The 25,908-nt window shown below is 53.5% G+C and overlaps 9 protein-coding genes across 9 annotated transcripts; 4 read left to right on the top strand and 5 right to left on the bottom strand.

Annotated features, from left to right (window-relative positions):
• Positions 1-163: 163 nt before the first annotated feature.
• Positions 164-1,048, bottom strand: ssuA (RNA polymerase II subunit A C-terminal domain phosphatase; the record flags this gene model as incomplete). The annotated part of the gene is made up of 1 exon (XM_025691855.1): positions 164-1,048. One exon carries the CDS (start codon positions 1,046-1,048, stop codon positions 164-166), a length of 885 nt encoding a protein of 294 aa, XP_025550450.1.
• A 1,669-nt stretch (positions 1,049-2,717) lies between these two features.
• Positions 2,718-5,708, top strand: BO97DRAFT_406244 (OSBP family protein). Its single transcript, XM_025695378.1, has 8 exons — positions 2,718-3,170; positions 3,395-3,475; positions 3,609-3,714; positions 3,775-3,885; positions 3,953-4,231; positions 4,288-4,537; positions 4,589-4,902; positions 4,963-5,708. The coding sequence occupies exons 1-8, from the start codon at positions 3,116-3,118 to the stop codon at positions 5,210-5,212; spliced, it is 1,446 nt and encodes a 481-aa protein (XP_025550449.1). The 5' UTR covers positions 2,718-3,115; the 3' UTR covers positions 5,213-5,708.
• Positions 5,709-5,787: 79 nt separating this feature from the next.
• On the bottom strand, positions 5,788-8,548 carry BO97DRAFT_406243 (putative DNA excision repair protein (Rad26L)). Its single transcript, XM_025695377.1, has one exon. It carries the CDS (start codon positions 8,530-8,532, stop codon positions 5,887-5,889), a length of 2,646 nt encoding a protein of 881 aa, XP_025550448.1. The 5' UTR covers positions 8,533-8,548; the 3' UTR covers positions 5,788-5,886.
• A 747-nt stretch (positions 8,549-9,295) lies between these two features.
• Positions 9,296-10,577, top strand: BO97DRAFT_406242 (exosome non-catalytic core subunit SKI6). Its single transcript, XM_025695376.1, has 2 exons — positions 9,296-9,833; positions 9,913-10,577. Exons 1-2 carry the CDS (start codon positions 9,535-9,537, stop codon positions 10,421-10,423), a joined length of 810 nt encoding a protein of 269 aa, XP_025550447.1. The 5' UTR covers positions 9,296-9,534; the 3' UTR covers positions 10,424-10,577.
• Positions 10,578-11,229: 652 nt separating this feature from the next.
• On the top strand, positions 11,230-11,999 carry BO97DRAFT_347306 (high-affinity Cu transporter CTR3; the record flags this gene model as incomplete). Its single annotated transcript, XM_025691848.1, has 3 exons — positions 11,230-11,260; positions 11,338-11,848; positions 11,963-11,999. The coding sequence occupies 3 exons, from the start codon at positions 11,230-11,232 to the stop codon at positions 11,997-11,999; spliced, it is 579 nt and encodes a 192-aa protein (XP_025550446.1).
• Positions 12,000-13,523: 1,524 nt separating this feature from the next.
• cyp4 (peptidyl-prolyl cis-trans isomerase) lies at positions 13,524-14,539 on the bottom strand (the record flags this gene model as incomplete). The annotated part of the gene is made up of 4 exons (XM_025697719.1): positions 13,524-13,710; positions 13,773-13,879; positions 13,940-14,109; positions 14,344-14,539. The coding sequence occupies 4 exons, from the start codon at positions 14,537-14,539 to the stop codon at positions 13,524-13,526; spliced, it is 660 nt and encodes a 219-aa protein (XP_025550445.1).
• Positions 14,540-15,854: 1,315 nt separating this feature from the next.
• BO97DRAFT_347186 (putative cell polarity protein) lies at positions 15,855-18,740 on the bottom strand (the record flags this gene model as incomplete). Its single annotated transcript, XM_025691844.1, has 3 exons — positions 15,855-16,256; positions 16,310-17,419; positions 17,475-18,740. The coding sequence occupies 3 exons, from the start codon at positions 18,738-18,740 to the stop codon at positions 15,855-15,857; spliced, it is 2,778 nt and encodes a 925-aa protein (XP_025550444.1).
• A 1,474-nt stretch (positions 18,741-20,214) lies between these two features.
• Positions 20,215-20,840, top strand: BO97DRAFT_100095 (uncharacterized protein). The gene has a single exon (XM_025689826.1). It carries the CDS (start codon positions 20,318-20,320, stop codon positions 20,717-20,719), a length of 402 nt encoding a protein of 133 aa, XP_025550443.1. The 5' UTR covers positions 20,215-20,317; the 3' UTR covers positions 20,720-20,840.
• A 403-nt stretch (positions 20,841-21,243) lies between these two features.
• Positions 21,244-25,642, bottom strand: hmg1 (HMG-CoA reductase). Its single transcript, XM_025695375.1, has 5 exons — positions 25,557-25,642; positions 24,892-25,472; positions 24,463-24,828; positions 22,086-24,406; positions 21,244-22,036 (listed from the first exon to the last, which is right to left on the bottom strand). Exons 2-5 carry the CDS (start codon positions 25,234-25,236, stop codon positions 21,697-21,699), a joined length of 3,372 nt encoding a protein of 1,123 aa, XP_025550442.1. The 5' UTR covers positions 25,237-25,472; positions 25,557-25,642; the 3' UTR covers positions 21,244-21,696.
• Between the last annotated feature and the right edge of the window lie 266 nt (positions 25,643-25,908).

Here is a 25,908-nt window from a genome sequence, read left to right as displayed (position 1 = left end):
CCTCAAGAGGCAGTGACAGCCCTTTTAACAGACCACTACACCAAGAATTGAACCATTGAATGTCATTTACCATTGTGGAGTATAGAAAAGTAGCCATTATCTCATACAATTCCAGTTCTAGTGAGCCCCGCAAGGCCGGCCCCATGCCAATTTTGGGGGACATCTACAACCAGGCCAAGGTCCACAGCGCCGGCAAATGCGGCCATTTCTCTTGCCAAGCGGCCAGAATCTCCGGCACGCGCTCATCGAAATTCCTCCTAGCATCGCCGGTACCATTCTCCCATTCCGCATCTGCAGCTTCGGCCGTCGTCGTCCCCGTCCCCGTCCCCGCCGCAGCCGCCGCAGCACGGCGCTCCTGCCTCGCCGCCTCATTCAGCCGATTCGCGAGATCGAGAATCGCCTTACCGCCGACGAGGGCCTCCTCATGATTATCCTTGATGTCGACGTTGAAGACGTGAACGGGCCGATTGAGCGGGGCGCCCTTGGCCATGAGGTCGTCGACGACGGCGTCCCAGCAGCGCTCCTCGCAGGTGATGATGACATCGACGACGCCGCCCTCGGTGCCGTGCGCGCCCTTGTCCCCTTTACTGACGTGGTCCACGCGCGGCAAACCCGGCACCCAGTCCTGGAACCGCTCCGGTCCCCATTTCAGGTTGCGGTTCCGGTCCAGCATGTTCAGCAGTCCGTTGTACCGGTACAGCCGCTCGTCCTTCGCCTGCAGCTCCTCGTACATCTGGGCGTAGCTCGTCGAGTTGAAGTGGTAGATGTTCGGTTGGTTTATCGAAGGCCCCGGTAGTCGCACCAGGCTGCCTGTTCCGAAGGAGATCACGGGGAATGGTGACGGTGTTGCGGTTGAGAGCCGCAGGTGCGCTTCCATTGAGCGGTTTTGGTTCGACGCGCAGACGGTGCAGAAGCGGAGCTTGTAGCTTTCTTCTTCGGGGATGGGTTTGGGTGGGTTTGCGGCTGTGGTTGTGGTTGTGGTCGTGGTTGTGCTGGCTGTCGGCGCGGCTGCGGCCGGCTCCCCGGTGAGTGTCGTGGCTCGCAGCATTGAGTTTTGGGAGACCGAAGTTTGGTTTTGTTGGTGTTGGTGTTGCTCTGGAGGTGGTGGTGGGGGTGGGGGTGGTGTCAGGGTGACGATCGACGCAGTGCCTGCACTGCTGGCTGTTGAGGATACTAATCGCGGGTCGTAGGCCATGATGGGCAGGGACGTAGATAGAAAGGTAGATAGGTAGGTAAAGAAGTGAATAGGAAGGTAGGTGAGGATCTTATGAGGCTAGCCTATCTGATAAAAGTGGGTCCACGTGGTTTTTGGGGGTTTTTTTTTCTTCTTCTTCTTTTACGCGTGAATACTTTCGAGAATCTGCTCTGGTTCTGTTATGGATTGTGGTTGTGGTTGTTGGCCTTCGTCCGATCAAATCAAGGAGGCTGGAAGATGTTTTCACTGGGGCCCTGCAATGTCTTACTGACCGTTAGAATCTCTCCGATAGAATTCGATGATGATCAACAAATCAAAAGTAAAGGCAGAATCAGGTAAAAAATGCGTATAAAAGGTTTGTCCGCATAATTTGCTCGGACAGCTCCAATAAATGATAAACTCATCATGCTGCTGCAGGGGAGGGTGCAATGGAAGGAAATGACGGCAATCGATGTATGCATACCTCGAGGTAACCTCTCATTATAGGTTGAAGCTCATTTACGCAGGAATCTACTGGTTGCTGGCGGAGAGATGGTGTCAAGGGCCGCAGCCCTGAAGAATTGCGAATTGGAAGAAGTTTGCGTGGATGGCGAGAGCTTCAGGCGCGGATTTTGTGGTCAAAAACTAGATGACTCAGCATCGTCTAGCCCCGATCGGGACAGCTTCTCGGTCAGCTCACGGGCCGGTGAGGAGGAATCAGAGGCAATTGTTCATCATCATCATTGTCATCATCATGATTACCTCTTGAGGCAGATACTTATGATACAGTGTTAGTTGGCGTCTTACTGCTCAGGTAATTTCATGCAGTCAGCTCGTTCGCGTTGAACAAACGTGCATCGCCGACAGACAGTAGCAACTACACCCAGTCAGAAGACGGACTGCTGATTCCAACCCCTCCGGTCATCTGGCCCAATGCTTTTCATGTCATGCTGCACCATCCCGAAGGAGTCTCTGGGGAGATGATCACGGGAGGGACGATGAAGCCATGCGCCCATGCGTTGACGACTGTGGCTCAAAACAGAGAGGCCATCACAGCTAAGCCGCGATCGACCCTAGGCCTCCGGATTGAGGCTATAAAACGGTTAATTATAGACGTCAACCGAACAAGCCCATACTACTCCTGCAATGAGGTTGGGATTTGAAACATCTTTGGGCTGTCATTCCAGCCATCCCCACCCCGCCAAGCCGGTCGCCCCTCTTGATTTGAAGATGCAGCAGCAGCAAGAGCAGGAGCAGGAGGAGGGGTCGATCCGGGAGGGGTGCAGATATCGAAGCCATAAAAAGCCGAGAGATTTCGCTGCAGATTCGTATCCCAGTCCTCTCTTGAAACGGAACAACAATACGACCAGTTTGGAGGCGAAAGTGATAGACAAGATTTAACTTGTAGCCGTGAGACTGGAGACACGCAAGGCAGGCGATCAACGTCATCCGATACACCAGAGGCGCCGCCCCCCTCATTCATTCAGACAGAAATCACATAAACCCAGTAGATTTTGCTTCGGTCTGGTCCGCCAGTTCCGCTCCATCCTTCAATCAGACCTTCATCCTCGAGACCGCTTCTTCTGACCTGATCGCAAACCTGCTGAAAGTAGTGGCTGTGGCGCAGAGCTCCCTTCGTCTTAGCCGAGCGACATTCACCATTGATTGATTGATTGCTAAATTAATTTTAATTCCTCTCTGCGCGAACTAAAGACCAAAAAGGGACCACGAGAACGAAAACGAGAAGGGAAGAAAAGGGTCCGACGCAACAGATCAGTGACTGTTCTGCAACTGTCCGAGGTAGCAGCAGCAGCAAACAGTTTTTTTTTCTTTTCCCTTTCCCCTCTCTCTTGGCTTCATTCTCAATTATAGCTTTTCTGGCGGACAAGGAGTTATTCAAATCCACCACGGCCTGCAAAACAGTGAGAACTTCGGCTAGCCATGACTTTAAACATTCCTCATATCCGACGTCGTTCGTCGGTGTCTAGTCCTGTCAGTAAGTAGGAGTACTTTGTTCTAGTTGTTGTTGCTGCTGCCGTCGCTTTCCCCTCCTTCTTTTCCTCCCCACGTCATATTTTCTCCTCCTCCCCTCCTCCTCCCCTCCTTCTCCTTTGCTCCTTTCTGCCTCTTCCCACCCAGTTCGACACCACACCTCCCCCACTTATCTGCCACAGTGCACTGTCATTATGTCTGCTGACTGGGGCTCTTTCTTCCATTCAGGTAGCAGGTCTTCCCATGAGGAACCTAAGCCTGACAATGTGAGCGGGGACGATGAGATCGTCGAGCCCGATCAGGGCAACGGTACGTTTTGTTCAGCTCCTCGCCCTAGTTTTGAAGAAAATATACCCAAGAAAACGGAAACCGGGGGTCTGGAACTCGTCTTCTACAAGAGCTTACCAGAAATTATTCTATCCATGCTGACCGGTGCTGCCAGTCCTCTCCCACATTATCTCGCAGCTCCGACCGGGAGCGGATCTCAGTCGGGTTGTCCTGCCTACCTTCATCCTCGAACCCCGGTCCATGTTGGAGCGCATTACAAAGTAGGTTGGCATCGGGCCTTGCTAAAGAAAACCGTCGCTAACTCGGCGCCCCCTCTCCAGCTTCATGGCACATCCCGAGACGCTGCTGCCTATGCCCGATATCGACGACCCCCTCGAGCGTTTCGTATCCGTGGTCAAGTTCTACCTGAGCGGATGGCACATCAAACCACCGTATGTCCTTCCACTCTGCATGCCCTCTATTTCCAGCGCTTCCGGACTCCGCTGACCTCTTCCGCAGCGGTGTGAAGAAGCCGCTGAACCCGATCCTGGGCGAGACCTACACCTGCTACTGGGACTACCCCGACGGAACCCGCGGATACTATATCTCTGAACAGACCTCGCATCATCCTCCCAAGTCGAGCTACTTCTTCATGGCCCCTGAACATAACATCCGCATCGACGGCACTCTCAAGCCACGCAGCAAATTCCTCGGTAACTCGGCCGCCAGTATGATGGAGGGGATTGCTATCTTGCGCTTCTTGAACCGCGGTCAGGACACGGAGAAGGGCGAAAAATAGTAGGTGGCTGTTGAATCTTTTGAGTGTTTTCTCTAATAATCCTAACGTGCACTAGCATCCTGACGCAACCCAACATGTATGCTCGCGGCATCCTGTTTGGAAAGATGAAGTATGAGCTTGGCGATCACAGCTACGTGCGGTGCCCGGAGAACAATCTCGTCGCCGATATCGAGTTCAAGACTAAGGGTTACTTTTCTGGCACCTACAATGCTATCGGTGGAACAATCAGGAACGAGAAAACCGGGGAGGTCTACTACGAACTGTCTGGACTCTGGAACGGTGAGATGTACATTAAGGATGTGCACGTATGTTGGCCAGCCCATTCTCAACTGGAGGTGTTATTCTAACAGGAACAGACCCACAAGAAGGAGCTTCTCTTCGACGCAACCCACACCAAGCACACTCCCCCCTTGACTCGTCCTCTTGAGCAGCAAGGCGAGCGCGAGTCCCAGCGGTTATGGCACAGTACAGTCAAGGCCATCATTGCCCGGAACCATGAGGCAGCCACGGACGAGAAGACCAAGATCGAGGATCGTCAAAGAGAGGAGGCGGCCAAGCGGGTCGATGAAGGTGTGGAGTGGCACCCCCGACTCTTCCGTCAGGTGCAGGGTGGGCCCAACGGCCCGGATGAGGGCGAAGAAGACCTAGACTGGATCATTAACACGCATGTGTAAGTTGCCCGGCCTTCTGCACATTGAACTCGGACTGAACGGAGACTGATGCGGCTCAGTGACTCGCATAACCCCGAACTTGCGGCTAAGCAGATTCTTGCTATTGCGCCGATCCTTGATGGCCAGGCCGAGCCTTCTCAATATCAAATTCCCCCGCACAAGTCGAACGAACCCCTCGTCCCCACTGATGACAGCAACGGCGAGGCGCCCGTCCCGGAGCAACCCAAGCCCGAAGTAGTGGAAGCGGTTGAGCGCAAAGATTCACGCACAAATGATATCGACGCTTACGTGGACGCAAAGGAGAACTGAGAGGACAATCAAGTGAGCGAGTTCGCAAGTTTCCACGAGCAACTCGAGCAGAGGTGATTGCCTGCCCAACTGCGGCGACTCACCACTGAAAATGAGAAAGAGGAACTGGTAGGGCAAGTCGGGTGTTGTGGACATGCCTTGAGACCTGCACAACAGCCTATAATTATGGTTCAACACCGGCTTGCAGGACGAGCTACCGTTCGGCGTCAAACTATACTGGATACCCGATTGATTTTATAGTATGGATCATACGTTCAAAAAGTTTCAACAAGATAGGGAAAGGGGGGAGAACCTCGACGGAACATTGGCGAAAGTCTCGCATGATAGTATCGCGGGGAGGAAGTATTCTTTCCCACGATTCGTCGTGAATACATACCATTGTTTTGTACACATTCGGAGGAGGTCGGAGGCGGGAACGAGCAGCGAGCAATTATTTCAGCACTAACCATAGACTTTAGTCCACTGCATGTGGATAATATAATATTTCGATTTCCAACTTTATCAACCTAAAGTCAAAGCAAGTAAAGGGTATCTATCATTCGTCCATCGCTTATAAAATATTCCGTTGTCAACCCAGATGATCAGAAAAGTCCAACGACCACCAAAAGCCTAAAAGATGTTTGTTCCCTACCTAGCAGATTACAGGTAAGACCTACCAAAGATAATAAAGCGTCTCAATCCTCAGCCTTGAAAACCTCCTCCCTCCGTTCGGCATACCACCGTTCCAAACACGCCCGCCGCTCCGCCTGCGTCATCCCCTCAACCACGAGCGCAAACTCAGTCGCGTTCGCGAACCCGAACCGCCTAGCCATGCTACAGAACTGCCGCTTCATGACCTCCGGCGGCGGGTGGAACTTGTACCGGATGGGCTGCTTCGCGCCTTCACTACTACCTGACGGGCGTGATTGGGATTGCGACTGCGACTGGGACTGCGAGTTTTCGCTGCGCTGGGCGGCGGCGAAGACCTGTCTGTCGAGGTGGCGGTGGTTGTCGTCGGCGGTGAGTTCGGCGCGGCGGCTGAGGCGTTCTTCGATCTTCGAGGAACCGATGACTTCGTTGTTGAGGTGGGTGTATTCTACGCCGGCGTTGGCGAGGATCGCTTGGATGGGGTCGTGGCGCGGTGGGGGGGTTTTTGGCGGTAGGGTGGTTGGGGTGGTTTCAGGGTTTACTGCTGCTGCTGATGATGATGATGATGATGATGATGATGATGCTGAGGGGTCGACGGTGCTGCTTTCGCCGCGGATCATGGCGGCGAGTTTGTTCATGACGGCGTCGGTGGTGGTGTCTTGGTGGAACTGAGAAAGTTTGTCGTCGTTGGTCGTGGTAAGGGTGGGTGGTTCGGACAGGTCGATGTCCATGACTTGGACGCCGGCTTTGCTTTCGGCGACGTTGGTCTTGTTGACGATGTCGCGCAGGACGATATTGTCGTTGCGGTAGGCGAAGAGGTTGTCCATGCCGAAGATCTCGCCCTTCTTGTCCTTCTTTTCCTGCACGCCCTTGAAGTACCGCCGCTCCGAGCTGGCGTTGTAGCCGATGTTGGCCTGCTGCTGCTTGTAGATCTGGCGCGCGTAGACGATCTCCTCGATCGTGCCGGCCGAGATCAGCCGGAAGACCTCGACGTCGCGCGACTGGCCGATGCGGTAGGCGCGGTCCTGCGCCTGCAGGTCGTGCGACGGGTTCCAGTTCGGGTCGACGATCACCACCTTGTTGGCCGAGGTGATGTTGAGGCCCACGCCACCCGACCGCGTCGAGATCAGGAACACGAACTGCCGCGCGTCCGCGTTGAAGTCGTCCACCACCTTCGCACGGTCCTCGTAGCTCATCGACCCGTCCAGGTAGCTGACATTGTAGCTGGTGTAGTGGAACAGCATCTGCAGCATCTTGAGCAGCCGCACGCTGTGGCTGAACACTAGCACCTTGTCGCCGTTGGCGTGCCACCACTTCAGCAGCTGCCGCAGCACCTTCCACTTGCCGCAGAATTCGGGGTTCGCGAAGTTGACGATCGAGTCGCGCGAGCGGTACAGCTTCTCCCACTGGTCCGGCAGGGCCAGCTCCAGCATCTCCTTGTCCTTTTCCTGCTTCTCCGTGGGGTCGCCGCCCTGGGGAATCAAGATTGCGAGGTGGTTGCTGAGCTTCTGGAGCACGGCGATGGCCGGGAAGACGTAGCTCTGCCATTTGCCGGCCCCCGAGGGGAGGAGTTGGTGGCAGCACCAGCCGGATTTTCTGCCGGAGCCGCAGTCGCAAGGGTCGGTGGATGTCTTGATGTATGTGACGATGTCGCTTTCCAGGATGTTCTCGTAGGCCTCGGCCTGGGTTTCAGTCAGCGGGCAGAAGACCACCCGGTCGACCTTCTTGGGCAGTTGGTCGGCGATCAAGGTCTTCATGCGGCGGAGGAAGAACTGGGGCAGAAGATTCTCAACGAGCTTCCTGGCCGTCATACGGGCTTTGCGCAGCTCGTATACAGTGGCGTCGTGCGACTGTCCGATCTTGAGAGGCTCGGAGATGGTCTTCTTCCAGACGGTCACTGGGCCGAGCTTTCCCGGGTTGCACCAGTTCAGGAGCGTCCAGAGCTCCTCGTATTTGTTTTGGATCGCTGTTCCCGTGAGGCCAATTCGACAGAGTGCGTTGATCATGTTCATCGCTTTGGTGGTCTCCGACTTGCGCTCCTTGATGACGTGGCACTCGTCTGCAATCACGCAGTCCCAATCCACCATGTTGACGGCGTCCTTGTTGTGCAGATATGTGCTGTATGTGGTGATCAAGATCTCAATTCTGCCGGACCTTGCTGCTTGGAGCGCAAGCTCCTTGCTGTCACCATGGTAGGTATCAACCGACCACCACCCCCAGCGAGCAAGCTCGGACATCCAGTTCTTGATCAAGGTTCCTGGGCAAACGATAAGTGTCCGCGGATACCAGCGGTCTTGTCCACTGCGGCGCATCTTTCTCATGCGCTTCGCATCCCTCTCATCCCCCGTTTTACCGTACGCTGCCGTCAGAAAAGCAATCACCTGCACGGTCTTCCCGAGACCCATGTCGTCGCCCAAGATTCCACCCTTCTGGTAGACAAACATTTCATGCAGGAAGGCGGCTCCGTCCACCTGATACTGGCGCAGCCACTGCGCAATCGGGGCTGGGATCAGCCCCAGAGAGTAAGGCAGTGTGATATCCTCATACTTGTTGCACGGTTTCAGATGCTGAAAGGCTGGCCTCTCCTGGAGGAACTCGAGCCGCTCGTCATCCGAGAAGTCGACCTCGTCGTAGCTAGGGGGCAACTTCAGCCCCGACGCTTTGAGATGTTCCGCCCGGCGGTCGAACTGCATCCGGCGCCGTTGCAAGTAGTCCGGGAGGGTGTATTCCATCAACTCGTCCTCAGAGGATACCTCCGCGCCGTATTCTCTCAGAGGACGCCTCGGCTGGCTCCTGGCATTCTTTTTCGGGAGTCGGCCGACGAAGGAATTAATGGGTGTTTCGGGCTTGAGAGGTCCGGTGGTTCGGCTCTTCCGTGCGCTCATCGTTTGGCGCTTGCGTTTGAGGGATTTTCGGTTCTTGAACTCTTCATAGGCGGCTGCGCCCTCGTTGAAGGACGATGCATCGTCGCTATCTGTGTCGCTAGCAAGGTCCACGACGGGGGTTTTGATTGCGGTTGCAGGAGGCGACGATGGCTGCTCGGTCGGGGTGCTGGTGCTCGCTGACGGACGGGGTGTCCTGACCCCTGGGCTAGATAGTCGAGCTGTATTTAAAGTGAGAGAGATGCCAGCTTGGTACCGACAAGAATGCGGGGACATACGAGTGAAGACAGGCCGCGCAGAGGAACCTGCGGCGTCAAGGTCGTCGTCATCTGTACCGACCGTAGTGGCATCTGAGTCCTCTATCTCCCAGCCTGAGCCCATACTGAGGCCGACTGCCGATTGAGCGGGCCGTTTCCGACATGAAAGTGAAGGATGGCAGAAGGGAAGTTGGAGATGCGGAGACGCGATGGAGGAACGGAGGTGAGTGTGCAGTGGTTTCCCGATTGGGCAACGAGCTGATCAGATAATTCGGCGCCGAAAAGTCAACCTCCGCAACATCAATCGATCGCCATTTCACCGCCATACTCCTGCGCACGCCCTTGATAATACCTTCTCGACGACCTGCTCGCAGGAAATTGTGTACATACACGAATCGCCTCACTCTCAATCTCAAGTGTAACCCTCCGCTGCCGTTACCAAGTCGACTGCACGTGGTGCGGGGAGCAAACTCGGATTCAAGGTCGCGCCTTTTCTATCTCCGCTGTCGCAAACCACAAGCATTCAAGCACACATTGAACCCGCGCGCCGGCCAAAATGCCTCTCGACACATCTACAACATATCCTCTCACCAAACTCCGCCTGGATGGCCGTCGCTGGAACGAGCTGCGGCTCCTCCAGGCCCAGATTTCCACCAACCCCGCCAGTTCCGGATCTTCATATCTAGCGATGGGCAACACGGCCATCATCTGCTCGGTCCACGGTCCTGCCGAGGGACGTCGGGGTGATGCATCTGGAGGGTCTGCAGGCTCTGCGGGGGCGGTGGTTGAGGTGGACGTGAACGTTGCAGGGTTTGCGGGCGTGGATCGCAAACGCAGGGCGGGTGGCAGTGACAAGTGAGGAACACACAGCCCATACAAAAAGAGCCACAAAAATGGTTGAACTCGCGTGCTAACAAATGCTCAAACTGAGCAGACAATCATCGCGCATTGCTACTATTCTACGCTCCGCCTTCCAGTCGCACCTCCACACGTACCTCTACCCGCACAGCACGATCAGCATCCACGTCTCGGTGCTGTCGGCGGACGGCTCCCTCCTGGCGGCGGCCGTCAACGCATGCACACTTGCGCTCGTGGATGCCGGTATCCCGATGCCGGGGCTGCTGTGTGCTTGTACGGCGGGCATGAGCGGCAGCGCTTCTACGCCGCGCGACCCGAACAACGATTTCCTGGATCCGCTGCTGGATCTGTCGCTGCCGGAGGAGCAGGAGCTGCCGTTCCTTACGGTGGGGACTACGACGGCCGTGCCGGTGGGGGAGGCGGCGATGATTAACGACGACGAGGATGAGATGAAGGTGTCGATGTTGACGATGGACTCGAAGGTGCACTGCACCTATGTGGAGACGATGCTGGCGGTGGGCATCGACGGCTGCAAGCAAATCCGGGAGATCCTGGAGGGTGTGATCAAGAAGTCCGCCCGTCGGTGATGATGTGTATCTCAGGTTAGGTTGGTTTCGCACCGAAAAGGAAAAGCATGGCAGGCGAAATTTCTGTATATACCCCGTGAATTGAGTGCCATGGGCGGTGTTGGGCGTGTCGTGTTATTTGCTTAGGGACTTCCCATCCACTTTTCTTTCCAACCGCATATTGGATCCTTCTCTTTGCACGGGGACTGTGGTTGTTGGTAGTCGGTCGTGGCCTGAGAGGGTCGGGGTGCATAATGTGCTCAATTGCGCGCGCTTTGTCGTCCTCCCATTGGTCCGGGCAGGGGTGATGCTCACTAGCGAGTGGGCATCGTATCAAAACAAAAGTCTTGGAATCTGCGCAGGATGAGCAGGTTTTCTTTGGTGATGGATGCTCCGATGGATCAGGGGAGGGCATTCGGCGACTGTTACGGTGAGCGGCGTTTGCTCGAGGTGGTAGTATGTAAACCCAGCAATATCAACCTCTTCCCTACCGTTTTCTTCTCGACCATATCCCCGGTTGACATTCTACTCTTCTCATCGAACTAGGAGCAGACTCTCTGTGATCAAAGTCTCGCTTTCCAGACCTCTACCCTGAATCATGGACTCGATGCCCACGGCCTCCACAGCCATGAACATGGTCATGGCGACCACGACCAGCGCAGCGATGAGCAGCAGCAGCAGCGGCAGTGCCTCCAGCATGTCCAAGTCAATGGGCATGGGCATGGGCATGGGCTCCTCAAGCTGCAAGATCACCGTACCTCCCCCTTCCCCCTTCCCATGACCCATCCCAACCAAGACCTTCTCTAACCACTACGGAATCCACCCAGATGCTCTGGAACTGGACGACCGTCGACGCATGTAAGGGCCCCCAAGCACCCACCACGCACCACCACCCACACCCAGAACCCTAACAACTTTCCTTTTAAAAAAAAAAGGCTTCCTGTCCCGTACCTGGCACATCACCTCAAAAGGCATGTTCGCCGGCACCTGCATCGGGGTAATCAGCCTAGTGCTCTGCCTGGAGTTCCTGCGGCGGGTGGGCCGCGAATATGAGGCCTTCATCGTCCAGCGAGCCCGACGACGATACCAGTTCCTGTCTTGCCGGGCATCGGAGACGTCCCTCGCAGGACCATCTGCTGCTACTACTGCTGCTGCTGGACATGCTTCCACGACCTTCAACCCAAAAGCCCCCGCGGCCCCGGCTACCCTGTGCAACGACATCAACAACGATACCACGGCCACACATCCACCGCCGCCGTTTCGCCCAAGCCTGATCGAGCAGCTCGTTCGGGCTACATTGCATATGCTCCAGTTTGCGGTGGCGTACTTCGTTATGTTGCTGGCGATGTATTTCAATGGGTATATTATTATCTGTATTTTCATTGGGGCGTTTTTGGGGGCGTTTATCTTCTCGTGGGAGACGATTGGGGAGGGGCCTCGGGCAGGGTACGTATAACTTCTTCTCTCTTTCCTTGACTTTGCGTTTTGTTGAGTGTTGTTCGTGGTGTTATGTGCCTGTAAACTTGACTGGGGGCTTGGCTGACCTGGATGATACTATAGGAATGACGCTACTGCCGTGACGAAATGCTGTGGCTAGTTTTCTTTCTATCGATCTGATGGCGGGCTGGAGCACACGATCTGGTTTACAGCAGTGGCTTAGCTGCAAACAACACATAGGATCAAGAGAAGGTTGGAATTATAGGGGTGATGGTAGAATGTATACTCCCCTCTAGAGTAGTTATTTACTGCTGCGGGTCTACATGAAACCACGCATTCAACATACAAGAAAGATGGATACACGGCTGTACCTATGGCTGTGATCTTGCATGTTAGATTTCCATTCTGTATCAACAATCTAGAGCTGCCAGTCTGCAATGAACCGCGAATGCCTTCCAGAGAAGTAGGAACAAACTATTCAAAGGACATGGACAAGGCTCACTGCAATAACGAAGGACAGTCCTCTCGCCAGAGTCCATGGGGTACTCATTTCCGTCAGGACTTCTATTCTCTTTACATGGAAGATTCGCACTTTGTGAAAGTACTCCATCTGCAATAAGCCACACAGTGTATAGTACACACTCACTACAAGCTATGTGGCAGTAAATACCAATCACCAAAGGTTGTCCCAAATGAAGCCCATACATCTGACTGAACAAGGTATCAACTAGCAACTACCGTATCTAGTCAAGACCACATACCTTATGCCCGCAGATCCAAAACTAAAAAAAAAAAAGATAAACCCTTTGAACGGTGATCCCATACCCCTTGAACAAACAAAATCCCCAACAACTGTATCCTAAGTACAACTCAAAATACCCAAGTAAGTCTCCTCACCTCAATAACGACACCATAGGAGCATAGTATAATCAAAGAACCAAAAGCAACCGCACCCTACCTTCATCCCTCCTAGCGCAATAGTACTTGAAGTATACTACAGAATCTGCATGCACCCTGCACCTGCACCAAAAAGCAGCGGCAGCAGCAGCAGCACATTGCAGAAGAGGAGAGCAATGCAATCTATCCACTGCAGTCCATGCAGCAAGCAGCAATTGAATGCATTCACAAACCCGAACTTGCAGCAGACATAAGCCGGAACCTCCGATATTGTCCGAGGTTAATAATCCAGCTTCTCTCCCAAGGTTTCTTCCGGCCGCGACCCCGCCATCTCAAGCGGGGTTTTCTGTCTTTTTCTTTTCGCCACTGCAGCTCCCCCTTCCCCCCTCCCTTCCCAGGCTTAATGCTGACTTCATTATGACATGTAGGTCTTTCATTACCCTACGGGGTTTTTACTATGTATGAAGGTTGCGGTGAATGTGTGTGCATACGGGGTTAGGCTTGGATATAGATCTATGGGTTTACGTAGTTCGATCATCCCCAAGAGAATGATAGAGGGAACATATGCGTCGTTCAATATGGACACTCTAGACTACAGCATACACCACTAAGAGAGAGAGGAAGTAGTTAAGAAAGAGACATTTAGAAAAGAGTTAAAAGAACAAAACACAGAAAGTGACTGATTGTGTCCACCTTCAGTAGAAATTCAATTCCTTTAACACATGTTTTGGGCTCTTTTTTTTTTTATTTAAATGTGGCTAATTTAAAGAAAAAAAGAAGAAACCGCTTACAGCTCACCGCAAGCAACGATCTTGGGCTTGATGTTGCTGCGAACGGCACCGGAGCTGCTGCCGAGAGCCTCGACCTCACGGACGATCTGCATGGACTCGTTGTCGGCAACCTCGCCGAAGACGACGTGCTTGCCATCGAGCCAAGAGGTGACGACGGTAGTGATGAAGAACTGGGAGCCGTTGCTGTTGGTGCGGGGTTAGTGATGACTGCGTTTCATGAAGCGGAAAGGCAAAAAAAAACTTACGTGTTGGGACCAGCGTTGGCCATGGAGAGGATACCGGGCTTGGTGTGCTTGTAGATGAAGTTCTCATCGGCGAACTTCTCACCGTAGATGGAGCGACCACCGGTACCCTGCATGATGGGTGCACGTTAGTAAAAACGAAGTTGATGTTGCAGATGATAGAAACTTACGTTGTGGCGGGTGAAGTCACCACCCTGGAGCATGAACTGGGGGATGATGCGGTGGAAGGTAGAGCCCTTGTAACCCTGACCCTCAGGAGCCTTGCAGAGCTCACGGAAGTTGCGAGCGGTCTTGGGGACGTCCTTCTCGAAGAGGTTGAAGGTAACGCGGCCCACCTTGGCTGGAGAGTGAGGGCAAAAATGCCATGTCAGTCAGGAGTTCATTTGCCATTGAAACACTGATCGGTACGATGAAAAGAAGATGAAGCAAGACTTGAACCCTTCATTCATTCCTCCAGCAAACTCGGAAGAGGGGTAACAATCTCATCATCTCCCTCTCCCTCTCGCCAGGCAGCCATACCAGCAGCAGGGGCAGAGAGGGGAAAAAATCAAAAAGAAGAAATCAAAGAACTTACGGGCGCTGGAGCCCACGGGGGCGTACTCAATGTCGAAATAGGCCTTGGTGTTTCCGGACATGGCTGCGGATGTTTGATGGAAAGAACGAAGAGAGAGGAAAGAAGGGGAGTTGCAATTGGGGATGGAGAAGAGGGGACGAGAAGCGAAGGACGAGCAAGGTGGGGTTATTGTTGACCTCAGGCTTCGGGAGAACATTGTTGCTGGAGGGGCAATCTGCACTAGACCGTTTTGGGCGTCAGCTTGGTTTGTTGCCGTTGCACTTGAGAGTGAGTCCGTCCATCCACACAGGCCAGAAGTGCAGGTCTTCCCACTTGATCATTCGTGGAGCCTCAGGCTGCTAACCAGACTAGCAGCAGCCTTAGCAGCTAGTAGCAGCTAGGCCCGGGCTGAGGTAGGCTGGTCACCAGCCAGCCAGCCAGCCAGCCCCCTTCCATCCTCTTCCATGGAGATGCGCGCGCCTCCTCTTCCTCCCCAAGCTCCAACCGTCATCCAGCATCATCATCATCATCATCAAACAGCATCGTTTGAAAGATCCATGCCAGGCAGCCAAGCCCTCACAACCTTTGAACTCACAAAAAAAAAAAAACAAGGAGTGGAGGTGCACTTACAAGAAATCAGATTACAAGATGATTAATGATGGTGCAATTGCAGCTGGCGTGAAGAGGAAAGGGAAATCAAGCTCAAGAGGAAGATATCGGACCGGCGAAGAAAATATTCCAGCCAACGCCCCCAAAAGAGTATGGCTTTAGATTAGGTAATACCAGCGAGGAGCTCCCCGGGAGCCCTCCAAACCTGGTTCCAGCCAGCCAGCCTGCCAGCCAGCGATCTCGCCCCCGGAATCCATCGGATACACCTCACCCACGTGATTTGCCATCGCCTCAACAACCTACCTACCTGATAATCTAACCGCGCACTCAATTGGAAACCCATTGATTCTATCAATATATCTGCGATATACAGGGAGGGCATGAGGCAATTCAGATCTAGAAGTACAAATTTAGGCAGAAGAATGAAGAACTGATCGCTGCACCAACAACGGATCAGCTGTGTCTGCGCACATGGCAGCACAGATAGGACCACCATAAGGGTCGGAGAAAGTGAAAAGGTGAAGGAGAATCGCTAATAGAGGAAGATAAACAAAATAGCAACAACAAGAACTAAGGGCGGAGGAAAAGGTAAACCCCCTATGGTAAAGGCACCCCCACAAGATCAAGGGAGGTAAGTAGGAAAGAAAGCAGTCATAAATCTCCTCCAGGTATCAACATCTCATTCCGCATGGTTCTTCATTGTCATGCACAATATCTGCAGATAGATGCCGCCAAAAATAGCAGTGAAAAGATCATCGTCCTCCGCGCTCCGGCAAATGGACGACTAAAAAGGGTTTGGAGAAAGTATGTAGAAGAAGTGAAGAAATAAGATACAGAATGTCTTGTCATCGACATTGTGCGATAAAAGGTGGAAGCTCTGAAACGAAGGAAAGCATATCCAAGTCGTGTGGACTCTTTCAGTACTACCGGAAGTCATCTTCCTCGTCATCGAGCTCATGGGGTTCCAGTCGATGGACCAGCTCCTTGGTCTCCCGTGCGATCTCGAAGGCAATGGGCGGAAGCTTGTTAGTGATTGTGCGCAGCTCAGCGGGGTCAGAAATTCCTTCGCCCTCGGCTGCAGTTCCCGTCAGTCGGTCCCGGTGATGCTCCAAAGTCTGGATGATGGAGCCCGCACGTTGCCGCAGGGTGGGGTTGACTTCAGGACCGTCGATGTAGTGCTGTGTGGACGAGTTGACATGCGACACAACAGAGGAGATAGCAGAGATGTGGGTGCTGATGGTGTTGACGCCTTGCTCGGCGCGAATGCTAGCAACCAGGGCCTGGATCGATTGAACAAGCCCGTCCGTTTGATCCTCAAGGTAGTACTACATGTCAAGTTAGAACCAGGTCATCAGGACTCGAAAGAAAATGCACCCACCTTGAGTTCTTGAAGCTCGTGGTCCACGGACTGGACGGGATACATTGTATGCATCCCTGCATTCATTCCAGGAGAGGTAACTTCGTGCTCGGCAGGAGGACTCATGGCGCTGTAAACCGAATCGTTGCGGCTGAGTCTGCCTTGGCTAGGCGCCACACTGAAGTAGTCAGGGGACCTCATCTGGGCAAACTGTGCTTCATCGTCTTCGTCGTCGTTCAACTCGTTTGCTGGCGTAGGGCGAATTTTCACGAGGCGGATCAGTCCGATGACGGCAGTCGACAAGTGTGAAGCTGCAGCATCCAGGAGAGAGACTGGGGAGAGTCCACCGGAGCTGGCGAAATTCTTGGTGGCCGTGATCACGTTATTTGCTGTAGCAGAGACCTTGCGCGTGGCCTTCGCACCAAGCGCCGCGAGCTCTTCACTGCTGTCTTTACGCAGCTCCACATCGTGCAAGATATGGCGGACGGCAATAACAACCGCTTTGATCTGCTGCATGACCAGCTGATGATCGTCCTCTCGCGCGATCCGCAGCAGCTCATCGATGGAGATCTGGAATTTCGTGACATGCACATCCAGGATGGAGCCCGTCTCGTGAAGGAACTCGTTATCCCTCGCGACGCTAGCGGCATCTGATCGCAGCTCCGACATGCCAATAGACGAGGTGCGCTGCCGTAGTTGAGTCTTCGCCTTGGCGTACCGTGCTTTCCATTGTTTGACCTCTTCCTCCAGCCGATGGACCTCAGTCGTCAGTCGTTCTTCCTGCTCCCACTTGGTATGACTCTGTTCCGACAACGCCCTCATCTCCATGAGGAACCCTGCGGCCTCCCGCCTGACTTCCTCTGTCACCTTTTGCTGTTCTTGCAGCTCCGTCTGCAAGCTCTGGTGCTTGATCTCGAGATTGCTGAACTTGGCCTGCAACTCAGGATCGCCCGTGCTTTGTCGCGAAACCTGGTCGATCTGACTGCGTAGATCCATCTCGATGGCTTCCTGTTCGGTCCGGACCTTCTCGAGCTCCTGCTGGAGTGAGTGGTTCAAGTCCTCCGCCTGCGTGATCTTACTTTCCAAGTTCGACTTTATGTCCTCCCACTCTTGACGCTCTGCAATACTGATCTGATCCGCTTGTGTTAGCCAAGATGGGGATTCATGCGATAGAGGCAATACATACCTGTGATCTGTCTTGCTCCTCTTGGTATTTCGAGAGCTCCTCGTCCTTGGTCTTAACTAGCTCCTCCAGCAAGCCCACCTTACTCTGGTCTTCCTGGTAAGTCGAGATCTCCTGGTCTCTCAACTTGAGCAGCTCCTCGAGCTTTGTCACCTTTTCTTGCAGAAAAGAGACCTGCGACTGCGTCTCTGCCAGCATCTTCCGCTCACTCTCCCCCAACGTCGTCCCCGTACCTCTTCTGCTGTTGAGAACCACATCCAGGGCAAACGCATCACTGCGCGCATCGTAATCATCTTCCGTACCCGCTGCGTCGTCATCATCTTCCACCATGGTACTCTTATTGGGAACAATCGTGTTGCTCTGAAAGGACTTCGCCATCGGACCATCCCCATTCATACCAGGTGGTGGGCCTCCCAAGGATCCCTGCCGCGGAGGATAACCCATGGGACTTGCAGGCATCCCGCCGGGCGGATACCGCGGGGGTCCCCGATTCTGCGAATTGCGACCCCCGGGACCCGGCGGAGGGTAGCCATTAGGCGGAAAGCCGGTCGGGGTCGGCGGAGGGCGTCCGCGGAAACTCGGGGCGGGACTGACGGCACGATGGGCATCTCTGGTAGGGAACTGCGGAAACCGGCGCTCCAGTTCTGTGTACACGTCCGTCGCAAGGTCCCGGAACCGTTGGTGTTGTAGCGAAGCCAGCTTCTTCCGTGCCTGGTTGCGCTTCTCGTGGAACTCCTTTCGCGGGGGCAAGAACGGAGGGATATCGGGACGAGGGGGGCGGGAGGGTGACGGCATCGCCTGCTGGCGCCGGAGCAGTTCATCGTAGACGTCCGTGCTGAGTTCGTGGAACTGGGTGGGCGAGAGTCGCAGCAGCTTGTCCCGGGCTTTGTTCGATTTGCTGTTCAGGCGATCCTCCCGGTAGGGACCCTGAAGGAACCGTCGCAGGGCGACGTAGTGTTGGCCTAAGACTTCCTCCAGCCGCTTCTGCCGTTTGGCGCCATCGGGTAGGGTTCCAACGCTTGATCGCGCGGCGACGGAGCTCGGCGGCGACGGGTTGCCAGCGTCGCTCACCGGACCTGACGAGCCATTGGGGACTCCCTCCACAGTCGGGGTGCCACTGGGGACGCCTGATGTCGGGGGAGTCGCAAGATTGCTCCGAGTCGAGTAGGTTGGAGAGAAGGGCGGATCGGTTTTGTTGTATTGATTGATCCCGGACCAGTCACTCCCATCCACGGAGACAGGCGACATGGTCCCTGAGTGACCGTTCATAGGGAAGCGTGGTGTCGGTCACTGAGGCGGCTCAAGCAGACCGGGGGTGCAACTATGCATGCGAAGATGTGCGACGGACGGGAATGCGGCACCCAGGCCATCGACCGGGTTCGGTGGGAGGGTCTCGAAGGGAAAGGTATTGGGTAAAGAATTCGCTTGTCGCTTCCAATGAGGCCAGAAGAAAGACCTTGTCGCAAAAGCCAGTCGTGTCACGTTTAGGGGTGTGGTAGGAAGTGATTGTTCCGTAGCGACAAAAGGAGAATGCAGGCGAGTCGGTACGGGGGGGGGGAGAGGGAACGTAGCTTCTCGGCCAAGTCGGCACGGGCACCAATAATGAAGAAGAGACAGCCAGGAAGATGGAAGTAAACAATGAATGAGAGTGGAAAGGTTGGAATAGGGATCAGATTAAACCCGGACAAATTAAGCCACCGGGGAAAAAGCAGCAGCCACCAGGAACCTTGGAAAATAGCCTCAGGGAGAAACAGCCAGCCGACTAAGAATAATGGAGAGAAGGAGAAAGAGTAAGAGTGATTGAAATTAGTTGGTTAGTAGTCTAGTTAGCTGAGCCACCCAGACCTAGAAAGCCGACTTAACTTAGTCTAGCCGGAGGATTAATGAATCGAGAGTGAAAGAGAGGCGGGAAAGATATTTTACGAATACGACAAAAAGGGGTATGGTATGGTTACCTTATTGACGGTGTCTGCCTGGGTACAGTCTTACCCAGTCTGTTTTTCGCTTCTCTTCTCCATCGGTGTGATTGCCTACCACCTTGAATTGTGTTTCTGTCTCTGTCTCAGCCTCTGTCCTCCTCCTGTCCGGGCTGCAATCATGCAATGTCCAGCAGCATGGCATGCGGAGTCGCTGGGAGACTGTCTCAGATTGACCCCAGATAGACCAGCCCAGCGAAGGCGATACCCGCCAGGCTGATAAGAGCCAGATCGATATACGTCCAGTCCAGTCCAGTCCAGTCCAGTCCAGTCGCTCACTTCGAAGCTGCAAGTAGATCTCCATCTTCCTCGCATCCTAAAAATAAATGCTTCAGACTTGCGCTAGGTGGATAATGAGTACGTAGCTTTGTAGACCTGACCATCATCACTGTCAATACCAAGCATTCCAACATCCATACATCCATACAAACCAGAACTCGACAGATACAGATCATATACAGCTCTTCAGGAACCGAAACTCACTCACGCGGACTCCACTCACTCTCCGCCCGGAACCGATCGATCAAAGTCGCCGGTCGGTCATTTACTTACTCCTAGCAACTACCTACTTACCGTACTATGTATGTAGACGACAGGAAGCATAGGGTGGCGGTGGCTGCTGCACCTGCCAAACAAGCACTGCACTGCAGCGGTGCAGTGCATAAAAGTACCTTCTTTTCTATACATCCAATCCAGAATTACACTATAATGAAGTCCCATCCTCCTCACTACTACGAGTAATACACCCCAAAATAAGCATTCCTGCCCTCCCTTTTTCCAATCCTCAACTCCCACCACCACCACCCATTACCGGCACTTCCCCAGCACTTCCTCAAAGACATCAATCACATCGCCAAGGGATAAAAGCCGATGAGGCTGGTAAGACACCCGATATACACAGAATTCCCTGGAATGAGATACCCAGCCCCTCCAATCGAAAACCCATCCAACTCAAGCAAAACCAAAGGGGGAGCTCCTCTCCAGTCCACTCCACTCCACCCGCCTGGGCACCCATCGCGGATAGGTGGTCGAGACTGGACTACACCACCGGGTAAGCCAATAAAAACTTACCGGTACTTCATTTCGTCTAGTTCAGGAGAACAGCACCAACAAGTCCCAACAGCAATTATCCTCCAGACTAGTCAAGAAAATTTACCTTTTACTGGAAATTACGCTCGCCCCTCCCGGCGCGCCGGCACGTTCTATCGGAACCTGTCGAAGCTCCCTTTTTGGGGGGGTCCAGAACCTTACCTCAGCTCCAGCCTACGGTAGTAAGTACTCCGTAGTTACCGAACCTATTGTTGCAGCCGGACTGAAAGTGCGGCCACCGGCGGGCTGATCCTTTTGTTTCGCTTTTCCATCCTACTTTCGTAAAGCAAGTAGGTAAGCATGCGCTACCGGTATTTTGGATAGAAAGTGTCGAGTAAGTCCGTCTTTGAGTGGGTGTTGCTTTGGATTTGGGTTTGGGTTTGGGTTATTGCTTGGGGGATTAGTGGTGGTTCTAAGGTGGTGTACTGTACCTAGTGTATCTAGTACCTAGTGGTGGTGGTGTTGCTCTTGTTCCCCCTTGTTCGCCCTGCGCAGTGGCAGTAGGCATGTCAAGATTCAGGGGTGAAGAAACAGATAGACTTCTCATCCGACCGCTTCGTGGCGTGGAGACTCTCCATAGCCCACATAGTCCATGCTCCTAAAGCAGAGGCCTAGAAGGTTCTAGGTTACCTGTTACACACTTTACAATTCCAATCAACTACCATTGCACAACACAGGTATCAAACAGAACAAGACAGTTATTGATTCGTTGGAATATCCATACTCCGTACAATATGTTGGTAAACCTTCAGGTGTGCGAACACTTTCCGGCCGCCACAGCCCAGGCATCACCAGCTTGGTGCTCGTTTTCTACAAAATCATTCGCTTTTCTTCTCCTTTGTCTATCAACATCCCTGTACTCCACAATCAGGGTAAATCCTCCACTCATTAAAGGAACAGGCACGGAATGTGCAGAATGCCCGGATAAAGTACCAATGTTTATGCAGAGTGTAAATGTACAGTCGTAAAAAGCCCGTCAGCGTAAGAAGATGGCCAGAATTATCCCAACTAAATCATGGGCCAGATAGCCAGAACGGTGTCGTGTGCGGAGGGAGACGGGCGAGTGAGGTGTCTCCGGAGAGCGCGAATGAGAAGAATCTGCTCAGTGGCAGGAAGATTGGGGGACATGCATTCATAAGGCAACCGAGCGTACCCGGACTTCATTTCGACGAGGTCATGGCGAGGCCCCGAGTAGCACCCACGGCGGCAGAAACAGGTGTCGCCGAGCGCGTCGGGGCAGCACTGCGGTTGTGTGCCATGTGAGCCCGGACAAGGTGACCAGCGGCCAGGGCAGAGCACAAGCTCAGCTCTCCGGCAAGAACAGCCGCGCCAACAATGCGCGCCAGCTGGCGGGCGTTGTCACCGGGGTTGGTCGGGTGGGATCCACGCACGCCGAGAAGATCAAGCATGGCCGACTGTCCCTCAAGGATTGTGCCACCACCGATAGTTCCGACCTCGATGGAAGGCATCGAGACAGCGATCTGGAGGTTGCCGTTGAGACTGTGAGACGTTAGCATCATGTACCAAGAAATTAGTGTTGTCAACTTACTTTCTCATGGTAGTGATACAGCTGCTGCTTTCCACGTTTTGAGCAGGGTCTTGACCAGTGGCAAGGAAAATGGCAGTCACAATGTTGGACGCGTGGGCGTTGAAGCCACCAATACTTCCAGCCATGGCACTTCCAATCAAGTTCTTGCTAGTGTTCAGCTCGACAAGGGCATTGACATCACTCTTCAATACACTCCGGACAACGTCACCAGGAATGATAGCCTCCGCCACAATAGATTTACCACGGCCATCGATCCAGTTGATAGCAGCTGCCTTCTTGTCTGTACAGAAGTTACCCGAAACGGAGATCGTGGCCATATCATCAAAGCCACACTCAGTAGCCATGACATTGAGGGCCTTCTCAACACCCTTGGAAATCATGTTCATGCCCATGGCATCACCTGTCGTCGTCTTGAAACGAATATATAGGTAGGTACCGGCAAGAGCAGTCTTCATGTGCTGGAGTCTGGCGAAGCGGCTAGTAGAGTTGAAAGCAGTAGTCATGACACGCTGGCCTTCCTCCGAGTCCAGCCAGACCTTGGCAGCAGCAGCTCGTGCGAGGGTAGGGAACCCAACACAAGGACCGCGAGTCATACCGTCACCAGTAAGAACAGTCACGGCACCACCACCAGCATTAATGGCCTTAGCACCTCGGCTAGTACTAGCCACCAAGACTCCTTCGGTAGTGGCCATAGGAATGAAGTAGTTCTGACCGTCAATAACCATTGGGCCAGCAACACCGAGGGGCAAAGGTAGATAACCAATAACGTTCTCGCAGCAGGCTCCATGAACCAGAGTGTAGTTGTAATCCTTGTAAGGAAGCTTCGAGGTCTCTAAGGAGCTGCTGTACTCGGAGGTGGCAGCCGTTCTGGCCACGACAGATCGACGGATCTTCACTGCGCGCGTAAAAGCGTCAAGGCGGCTCATAAGTTCCTCATTTTCCATGGTCTTTTCCAAAGCGTAACCGGGAATTTTGCCCTTCAGGGAAAGGTCCACGAGTTCCTCGTCTGACAGAAAAGCTGCCCTCTTTTCCTTCAAGAAGATCTCGCATTCTTCTGCGCTCCTCTTGGGGCCCTCTTGGTTATTCAAATCAATCTTCGGGTAGACCTTGGGCTTCGGGGCTTCCGTCTTGGGAGCAGTTTCCGGTTCCTTGATGCTCCATCTGGCAGCGTTGAAAAGATAGCCATTTAAGATGATACTCAGAGTCAAGGCAGCGATGATCCACTTGCTGATGACCGGGTCCTCAATGCTCTTCAGGAGGCTTTCAATCACGCGTCCACCAACAGCATCCAGGAACTGGTCGGTGTACTCAATCTCGAACCCTGCGCTCTCTCCCAGCGCAGCATAGTGAACAGAGGGATACTCCAGCTTATACTTGATGGGAGGAATGACAGTTACCACGGTCTCCTGCATCTGGCTCTTGGCAGAGACATAGATAGAATCAAGCCCATTCTCAGCGACCCTGAAAGGATCAATGGGGGTGGGCGCTAGGACATTGGAAACGCGCGACAGAAGAGGAATGCTAGCGGAATCCCGGAAAGGGATAGCCGACAAGTTCACCACATTGATCAGGATGAAGCCTCCAACCATAAGAATCTTAAAGAGACGCACGTTGCTGGACTTGAACTTCTTGCCGAAGATGCTGGTTTCGCTGTTGCCATTGTACTCGGATCCGGCTCTGGGCCAGTCGTTGTTAGAAGCCACGTTCTCGGCAACGCGCTGAGTAATCCCATCTTCCTCGAGAGCCTTGCGGAGCGCAACGTGACGTCTGATGCGGGTGATTTCGAGTTTGATGCAAAGAATCGTGGTGTAGAAGGTGAACAACAAGAGGCAGTCGAAGAATAAGATCCAGGCCGCAAGGAAGCAGAATTGTCTGAGACCTCCCTGCACACCAGAAGCTGCACCAGCAGCAAGAATGGCAATTTCAATGCAGTAGTCGCGAACGAGCTCGAATCCCTGCTCTTTGATAGCAGTCTGGATTGAATCCTGGATGGATCTAGGGGTATTGCCAGCCCGACCACCTTGCTTCTTATCCACGGAAGCGCTCAGAACGGCCCGAGTGAGGATGATCGACTTTTCAAACCCAATGGTCACGACAAGGAACGGAAGACCTTCAGACAGCAAAAGCATGTTGATAGGAACGCCAAGCTTTGTAGTGACCAGAAGTCCGAACAGGAAGGCGAAAGCACCAGAGAAAAGAACGGTGGTGGCCAACCAAAAGTTTGACCCCAGACGGCGCATGGAGAAGAAGAGGGAAACAAAGCTGAGGTGCATAGAGAGGTAACCCAGGGTCATAATGACAATGTCAATGGTTTCAGCGTGCTGAGTAATCAGTTAGCAAACAAGAGCAGGGCTGAGTACGTTCTGAGGAAAAGTACCTTGACCAGATCAACAAAAGAGCCCCAGGCGTCTGCAAACCAAAGCTTGAGAGCCCCAGTAGACCCATAAGCCGGGCCGCGAGCTGCCCGCATGATCCATTTCTTCTGTTCGCCTTCTTCCGTACCAGGAGAAGGCTCGGGAATCTCCTGAACGGCCTTCAAGAAATCGGAGACTTGCTCGAAAGGAAGAGTGAACACAAGAGACGAGTCGTGAGAGAAAGGCGAGAACAGATTCGGCGTATGGGGGACTCGCTGTGCAGAGGTATTCGCAGGAATTGGAACCTCATCGACAAGAGGAGCAGTCGATACTGACTTGGAAACCGAGTCGGGAAAGATAAAAGTAGCCAATGCCATGTGCTGAGCGGACTACCGAGTCAAATGAATCAGTACGTGAACAGACTCAAAGGAGGTAGATCGAGCAAGTCTCACCTCAGAGTTTTCGGCAGTCAAAACGTCCTCAACTTGCCATTTCCATGAGGTACTTTCTCCTAGTCGCAGGCTTCTGCTTCCTCTGAGAAGAGTATCCACGTCAACTTGACCAGGGATATTTCTGGGGTTCTTAAACGAATCGAAAAGGCTTCCCTCGAGCAGGCCGACATAAGTCGTACTGGCAAGGAGAGCAATTATGACGATCGTATGAATGGGGTGAAGACAGGCACGGCGGGAGATGAACTGCAGACCGCTTGTGACTTGACGCTTGAGCCATCCAGGTTCAGCAACGCGATCTTCCTCCGCTGTTCGCGATTTGCGAGGAATCAATAACGTCGAAGCCATGGCTGTATATGATGGTTGAACAATTGGGGGGAGAGAAGGAGCGGTGTGGACCTTGATATATGGGAGGCTTGAATCGCGATGGCGGTGGTCCACGCGTTGAGAAACCGCCAAAGAGTGGCCCAGACTGTTTTGCACCTCACGCGTAGAAAAGTCTGAGATAGTAGATCCGAGCGAACACCTCCCCAATGATCAATGGCATGAGGTGAAGGAGCAAGAGAGGCCGTTGTTTATCGGACCTGGGAAAAAAAAAAGAATGCGATGAGCGTTGCGATCGGTGGACGGAAGGCAAGGGAGAACAGAGGAGTTCGGAGTGGCTTTACCTGACAGCAGAATGTCCAGAGTCCGACTTCAACTCTAAATTGGAATCAGAACCTCAAACAACCGTCTTTCTGAGGTATTTTACCCCTTCTGGATCGTTCTGACTCGATCACGGGCCCCTGAAAGATGCAAGGGTGGAAGTACTTCCACTAGGAAGCCACAAGAGGCGGTGGGATTAGGTAACTCCGCGAGTTTCGCCGCTGGACCAAGCCACAGGACGGCCAACAAAGGCAGCCAATCGAATGTGGTGCGGGAAAACGGACCGCAGTAGTGCCAAGGTGCCTCAAAAGTACACCGGTCGCGTTGGGATACAACCGGTTGTTCACTTATCGAACTACTTCCCAAGTATCAATG

Source organism: Aspergillus homomorphus (assembly GCF_003184865.1).
Source record: "Aspergillus homomorphus CBS 101889 unplaced genomic scaffold BO97scaffold_23, whole genome shotgun sequence".
NCBI lineage: Eukaryota > Fungi > Ascomycota > Eurotiomycetes > Eurotiales > Aspergillaceae > Aspergillus > Aspergillus homomorphus.
This window is presented reverse-complemented; position numbering and strand designations above follow the sequence as displayed.